The 8,251-nt window shown below is 36.0% G+C and overlaps 1 protein-coding gene across 1 annotated transcript in view; it reads right to left on the reverse strand.

Moving 5' to 3' along the window:
* Positions 1–408: 408 nt before the first annotated feature.
* LOC107286365 (stromelysin-2-like) overlaps positions 409–8,251 on the reverse strand; it is an 11,740-nt gene continuing 3,897 nt past the window's right edge. The window contains exons 5-10 of the mRNA XM_029283918.1: positions 7,247–7,408; positions 6,836–6,992; positions 4,238–4,371; positions 3,428–3,587; positions 1,145–1,245; positions 409–509 (exon numbers count right to left, since the gene is read on the reverse strand). Coding sequence (XP_029139751.1) covers positions 409–509; positions 1,145–1,245; positions 3,428–3,587; positions 4,238–4,371; positions 6,836–6,992; positions 7,247–7,408 — 815 coding nt within the window. The remainder of the gene's footprint in view (positions 510–1,144; positions 1,246–3,427; positions 3,588–4,237; positions 4,372–6,835; positions 6,993–7,246; positions 7,409–8,251) is intronic.

Consider the following 8,251-nt stretch of genomic DNA (forward strand, 5'->3'; position numbering starts at 1 on the left):
AAAGAAAAAAAGGAAAGAAAAATAGTAAGTGAAAAGGTTCAAAGAAAGAAGTAGAGAAGAAAAAGAAAGGAAACTAAAAGTTATAAAGAAGCAGTTTCTGGAAATAACAATTATTAGTAGATTTATATTTTACACCCCCCCTCTCTCTAAAGGTGAACAACATAATTTCCTTCTTTCCAAAATCTACTCTTTCTGATCCTCTAAACCATAAATCACATTTTTTTTTCAGAAAAAGTCCATGAGGGATTTCCTGTCACTAATAAATGTGGTTTTTGTCTTTCTCTAATCAGACAAATCAATTTTGTCATCTCTGTTAATTCTGCCATCTTCACCATTCATTCNACAATGCTGGATTACAGTCAATGTAAAGTAGCCAGTTATGTTTCAATAGTTTTTTTCTTTATCTTCTCAGCATGAAAACCAGCTGTTGGCCTTCAGGATCCGAGTAACTCTTCTGGTGTTAGGATCAAATTCATATTGATGTGTTCCCTTAAAGAAATACAATACATCTACAAAGGGGAAGGAAAGCAAATATACATGAATATAATGTACAGTTTCAACAAATGGAAAAATACTTATCAGGGGGCACATTAATTATAAATTTAGCAAATATAGAAATGCAGCGGAAATGCAACACACTTGCCTGAAATGATTTTTCTGGCAGATTCTGTCTACATTTTCCAAGCAATAAAATTGAGAGAGAATTGATGGAAAGGATTAAGATTTGTGTTACTCATCTAAACTAGGGTGGGGGGCACAATTCTTTAGTGAGCAAAGAGTGGGTTGCATTGAAATCAGCGGACAAATATAAATTTTAAACTAAAAGTGAATTAAATTTTATACAATTAGAATTGCATGTATTAAATTGGCCACTCAAGATTTGTTCTGACTGGAATGGCCTATAAATTGTAATATACAAACAAAGATTAATTACAGTTTCTCTAATATATCCTTTTTTTAAAAAAATACCCTCATGTAGGAATCCTGGAGGACATAGCTAACTCATTAAGCCCTTCAGAGCTTCTGATTATGGACCTTTGTCCAAATCATTCTCAAGTCAATTGTCCTTGTTTATGTTTCCTTAAAAAGAAAGCAGTGTTGGTAAAAAAATCCCTACTCAGGTCTTTTAAGAGTTGTTCCTTACCATTGTAGTGGAAGACAGCATCAACCTTGCCTGTGATACCTGGGAAGCCATCTTGGATCCTTTGGGGTTTCCTGTTCATGGTCTGGCTGTTTTCATCATAACTTAGAAAAGGAAAGAAAAAGGAACAAACTTAAGCCAAAGCAAAATTGGAATTAGAATCATAGTTTTGGAAGAAATTATTTAGGCCTCCAAGTTCAACACTCAGAAAAGAAATCTAAATTAAAGTATTTGTTTATTTATCAAATAAAATTTAAATGTCCCTCATCTCATGGTGAAAGGTGACAGAGGTATCCCAGGCAGAAAGCTTCTACCTGAAATGGAGGGAAGGCACCACCTCTTTGCATAATATTTTCACTGTTACAGTGCTGTTGGGAAGTTTTTCTAACATTCATTTGGAATGTCTTCCTGTAATTTATATCTACCGTGCCATGTCCTGCGCTCTGGAACAAGAGAGAACAGGTCTTCCTTGACCTTGTGTGTGACATCCTTTTAGGTATTTTGAAGAATACTCTCATATTCCTTCTCAGATTTCACAAGTCTACATATTTTCCATTCCTTAATTGTCCCATTACAGGACTTAGTTTCTAGTCCCTAGATGACCCTTGTTGCCCTTTTCTGAACATATTTAAGTTTCTCTGCATCCCTTTTAACCAGTGACACTGCAGATCTAAACACAATACTCAAGATTAAAATCTGAGCAAAAAATAGTGCTGAAAATCATTATGTGGAAAATGTGGAAATTAGATTTTTGTTAGTGGACACTAGAGATTCTGTCAAGAGCAGGAAATCAGGAGCCAAGTTAGTTCAAATTGATACAGATTTATTGCATGATACATTTCCTACAAGAATCTGAACTGCTACCAGTCAAAGTAAATTGGGGGTAGATAAATTAAGTAGAACTTAATTTCGTTGTGAGTTACACAGTGACAATAAAGATATTCTATTCTATTCTATTCTATTCTATTCTATTCTATTCTATTCTATTCTATTCTATTCTATTCTATTCTATTCTATTCTATTAAGTCAATGGAATTCAAGGAAGGTTGGCCTTAAATCTCTTGTAGGTGTGAAGAGACTCAAGACTAATGATATGCTTGACCCCTGCCGTGGGCTCAGCCTGGTAATCTCCTACAGGCTCCTTTGGAGCCAAGTTTTCTTTCACAATGGAAACTTATAAACTACTTTGTTGAAAGAAAATTGGAAGCTGTTTCCAGCTGAGCTGGATCATTGAACAGCCAAGGAAAGCCAACAATACTCTGACAGAGGCTTTCTCGACTAAGACCAGAGTCTTTTCCACTCTGTCTGGATATGCCAGAAATTAAAATTGGGACCTTCTGTATTCAAGGTTGACGCTATTACTAATCTGTATTATTTATATATTAGAGTTGAAGTCTAAAATATAGTACTTGAGGTTTTGTCCTTATTGGCTTAATCAGTAAATGCACTTATAGACATAAAAAGTATTGTAATTCAACTTAGTTTTCATTCCTCAAATCCAGCTCTACAGTAATTGCTTTCGGAAAGGAATAAAATTTTCTATCCAGTAATGAAATAATATATGTGGCTACCATTAGAGGGCACTAATCAATTTGGAAATGAAATAATGCCATACTATTTTAAATATATAATGCAGTGCAACATGTTGCCACTTGTCAATAAAATGAGGTATGCATACGAATGGTCTGCATTGTTTTTATGAATTACTTTTTTGGGGGTGGAAATAAGGAACGGTTGCTGGAATTGGGTATGTCTAGTTTAATGAAGAGAAGGACTAGGGATGACATGATAGCAGTGTTCCAATATCTCAGGGGCTGCCACAGAGAAGAGGGAGTCAAGCTATTCTCCAAAGCACCTGAAGGCAGGACAAGAAGCAATGGGTGGAAACTGATCAAGGAGAGAAGCAACTTAGAACTAAGGAGAAACTTCCTGACAGAACAATTAACCAGTGGAACAACCTGCCTCCAGAAGTGGTGAATGCTCCAACATTAGAAGTTTTTAAAGAAGAGATTGGACAGCCATTTGTCTGAAATGGTATAGGGTTTCCTGCCTGAGCAGGGGGTTGGACTAGATGACCTCCAAGGTCCCTTCCAACTTTATTATTATTATTATTAACTATCCAATATACAGGCAAGGAAGTGACTGTTATTAGCTAGAGTCTCAAATGTATGCTGGATTTAACATTTAACATGTTTTCTTTAAAAATGCAGACAACATAAATGCTGCCAAAGACATTTGAAAGTCAGTTGTAAGCTCTTTTGCATTGCATTTGACTTTATGTCATACCTCCAGTATCTGTCTGAAGAAAAATAATATGTCTTCTTTTCATTTGCACTGAAAACTGCAGCATCAATTTTTGTGACATCATTTGGAAAGCCCAGACTGTGAATGGGCTTGGGGTACCCAGGAAGTACATAATCTCCTTTCACGACCCAAAATTGGTTGCCTGTAATCAAGCAGATTATGAATACAATGGATTGCTAGAAGTGAATGAGTAGGAAATCTGCAAGAAGTGCCTATAATTTAAATAAACTATTGCCAGGGCTGGCAACCTAGACAAGACTGGTTAATTGCCTGAGATTATTTGCTCCCTAAGTTAACACAAAATGCTCAGTTCTTTTGCTAAGTTGGTACTTTTACCCCAGAATTCACAGTTGTGTTACAGCACTTTGGATCTGACTCTGAAGAGATACTTCAGAGAACATGAGGTCATGCACTTAGCCCAGTGTTTCTCAACCTGGGCAACTTTAAGATGGATGGACTTCAACTCCCAGAATTCCCCAGCCAGCTTTGCTGGCTGGGGAATTCTGGGAGTTGAAGTCCATCCATCTTAAAGTTGCCCAGGTTGAGAAACACTGATATTTAGCCCTTGCTCGCAACTCTTTAAAGCAGCTGTATCTTTCAAAAAATGTCCCCTGCAGCTGCAGAAGACTGCCACACAATTCCAGGAAAAAAGTGGCTGCTTTAAAGAGTTATAGGCATGCTCTTTTCTTGTCCAGTTTTTCAAGAAAATACTGGAAGAAAATTCAGAATTTTTTTTTGAATCAAATACAGAACAAGGACAGGCGAGCCCTAGTATATATAATAATAGCTTACCTTTAAAAAAAAAAGTTTCATCTTTCTCATTATTTTCAGAAACAGCATCAACTCCAGATGGTAGAAATGACCAAAATTCAGAAATCAGATTCAAATCAATCTGTCTGTACTGGGGAAGTTTTCGCCAAAAATATCTATTAAAAACACATATTTGTTTTAAAGCACTGCACCTCTGAAAGCACTTTAAAATAACTTTTAATATCTGAAATTTCAAATCTTGGCAACAGCATTTTTTTCTTTAATTGGAGAGAGACATGAGTTAGAAAAGGGGAAAAAAAGAAATGAGATGCTGTGAAAGACTTTTTTAATGCTATCAGGCATTCAGGGCATTTTTTGATATTAGGATTGATTATTAAATTTTTAACACTGCAGATCATGGAAAAGTAACTTGTTATCTTCTGGCTGCACGCAGCCCATAGGATAATTTCATAGAACTTTTGCATTAAAACACAAGGTAGGATTATTAAGTATGATTACAGCCTTGAATTGATCAAAATATATAAATATTTCAGGAGCCCTTGAGTTACACACTGTTTGCTTAATGACTATTCAAAGTTACGATGGACTTCAAAAAAGCTAGGACTTTTGGGACTTATAACCCGTCCTTTAAATTAGGACTGCCTTCCCCCCCACAGTCATGTGATCACATTTGGCAATCAGCTTGGATTTACCACCGGTTGCAAAGTCTGTGGTCATGTAACCACAACTTGCAAACTTTGTTGTCATTTTTTAGCATTATTGTTTGCGTGTGTGTGTGTGTGTGTGTGTGTGTGTGTGAGAGAGAGAGAGAGAGAGAGAGAGAGAGAGAGAGAGAGAGAGAGAGAGAGAGAGAGAGAGAGAGAGAGAGAGAGAGAGAAGATAATGATTCTGGTTGAAAATTACAGGCCTTACCTATTCCAGAAAAACATTATTTCTCCCCGAAAAGTGGTCACAGCATCAAATGTCAAGCCAGGATTGCAAGCAGATGGTAATACTGGTTTGCCTGGGCTGTTGGGTTTACTTGGTTCATCCTCTTCCACTGGGTCTTGAGATGGATTTGATGATGCTCCTAAAAAGAACATCAGATGCATAAAAGTAGCAGTGGGGAAAAAAAATCCTTCCCTGTTGATTAAGCATACAATATGCATAAAGTTTTGCATAAAGTCCAGAATCATCTTAGGCTGGGGAAAAGCTGGTGCTTCATTATCTACATGCTGATCAGACTTAAAAGATGCAGACATTTGAGATATCTGAGTCTGAGCTTAATTCTTTCTCAGTTCACAAACGTTACAATATTTTAGATTATATGCATTTGTAAATTACCATAGAGATACTGGATGCCTTTAATATCATCCTGAGATAGAATCTGTTGATTTGCCTCAGGCTTCTTATACATTGGGTACATCACAGCATTAGGATCCTGAGAATGGAAGAGTCCAAGGGAATGGCCAAATTCATGAACAGCAGTATAAAATAAGTTGGTACCTAGATGGGTAATAAGAAACATCATAATATAAATACACATTCAAAATCTTAGATGCAGTCAACTATTAGATATAGTAGATATTTAACTGTTGCTTCCTTGTCGTTTTTCCAAATAACAAGGAATACTTTTAAGGGAAAAAAAGTCACAGCAATAGATATTTATGGATCTGTGTAATTCATGGATGGTCAACCCTGGTCCCATCAGGTCTATGAATTCTCCACCCTCTTTTATTTTGATTGCTTGTATTGCTTCTGTGATTTTATGGCTTCATCTTGGTGTCATATAGATGAATACTGGGAATGTTCACTAAATATTCAATATAGTTGAAAAAAAAATAAGGCACTTAAACATTGAGTAGGCACCTCCCACCCACCCCCCAAAAAAAACTTGCGCTTGCCACTTATGTGACATTAATCCTCCATCCTGCACTTTCCTGCTGGAAATAAAAGTAAAACACCAGCATTTTGGTGATCTCCACTACAGCCAAATCTTGCCTTCTTCTGGCTGAATCATTCTATGTATATTAATACTGCTTGGGAGTTATGAAACTACTTCATTTCAGGAAGATGTGGATATGGTTTGGGGTTTCAAAACTAATGTGCACATTTCAGATTTTGAAACTATGTTCTGGCTGGCAGCACAGTTCTATAATACTGTTTAGAATTCTCTGTGAGAGATATTCATTCAAGTGTCTTTTTCTAGTTCTAATTACACTCCCACCTTTTTTCCTCCCTACTTGTTTTTTGTTTTGCTAACAAGTTCACAAGATGCTACCTATAACATCCTCTTGATCACAAGTACGAGTCTCCAAAATTAAATTAAAATTTTATTTCAAAAGTGTGNGAGAGAGAGAGAGAGAGAGAGATAGATAGATAGATAGATAGATAATAATAATAATAATAATAATAATAATAATAATAATAATAATAATAATAATTTAATTTGTACCCCGCCCTTCTCCTCATAGGACTTCAATTCCTATAACACCTTTCTCATTTGCAATGATAGGAGTTGATATCTACCAGAAAAGGAGAGAGAGAGAGAGAGAGAGAGAGAGAGAGAGAGAGAGAGAGAGAGAGAGAGAGAGAGAGAGAGAGAAGATAATGATTCTGGTTGAAAATTACAGGCCTTACTTATTCCAGAAAAACATTATTTCTCCCCGAAAAGTGGTCACAGCATCAAATGTCAAGCCAGGATTGCAAGCAGATGGTAATACTGGTTTGCCTGGGCTGTTGGGTTTACTTGGTTCATCCTCTTCTACTGGGTCTTGAGATGGATTTGATGATGCTCCTAAAAAGAACATCAGATGCATAAAAGTAGCAGTGGGGAAAAAAAATCCTTCCCTGTTGATTAAGCATACAATATGCATAAAGTTTTGCATAAAGTTCAGAATCATCTTAGGCTGGGGAAAAGCTGATGCTTCATTATCTACATGCTGATCAGACTTAAAAGATGCAGACATTTGAGATATCTGAGTCTGAGCTTAATTCTTTCTCAGTTCACAAATGTTACAATATTTTAGATTATATGCATTTGTAAATTACCATAGAGATACTGGATGCCTTTAATATCATCCTGAGATAGAATCTGTTGATTTGCCTCAGGCTTCTTATACATTGGGTACATCACAGCATTAGGATCCTGAGAATGGAATAGTCCAAGGGAATGGCCAAATTCATGAACAGCAGTATAAAATAAGTTGGTACCTAGATGGGTAATAAGAAACATCATAATATAAATACACATTCAAAAATTTAGATGAAGTCAACTATTAGATATAGTAGATATTTAACTGTTGCTTCCTTGTCGTTTTTCCAAATAACAAGGAATACTTTTAAGGAAAAAAAAAGTCACAGCAATAGATATTTATGGATCTGTGTAATTCATGGATGGTCAACCCTGGTCCCATCAGGTCTATGAATTCTCCACCCTCTTTTATTTTAATTGCTTGTATTGCTTCTGTGATTTTATGGCTTCATCTTGGTGTCATATAGATGAATACTGGGAATGTTCACTAAATATTCAATATAGTTGAAAAAAAATAAGGCACTTAAACATTGGGTAGGCACCTCCCACCCACCCCCCAAAAAAAACTTACGCTTGCCACTTATGTGACATTAATCCTCCATCCTGCACTTTCCTGCTGGAAATAAAAGTAAAACACCAGCATTTTGGTGATCTCCACTACAGCCAAATCTTACCTTCTTCTGGCTGAATCATTCTATGTATATTAATACTGCTTGGGAGTTATGAAACTACTTCATTTCAGGAAGATGTGGATATGGTTTGGGGTTTCAAAACTAATGTGCACATTTCAGATTTTGAAACTATGTTCTGGCTGGCAGCACAATTCTATAATACTGTTTAGAATTCTCTGTGAGAGATATTCATTCAAGTGTCTTTTTCTAGTTCTAATTACACTCCCACCTTTTTTCCTCCCTACTTGTTTTTTGTTTTGCTAACAAGTTCACAAGATGCTACCTATAACATCCTCTTGATCACAAGTACGAGTCTCCAAAATTAAATTAAAATTTTATTTCAAAAGTGTG

This window comes from Protobothrops mucrosquamatus, unplaced genomic scaffold (assembly GCF_001527695.2).
Source record: "Protobothrops mucrosquamatus isolate PMUCROS unplaced genomic scaffold, P.Mucros_1.0 scaffold277, whole genome shotgun sequence".
NCBI classification, from domain to species: domain Eukaryota; kingdom Metazoa; phylum Chordata; class Lepidosauria; order Squamata; family Viperidae; genus Protobothrops; species Protobothrops mucrosquamatus.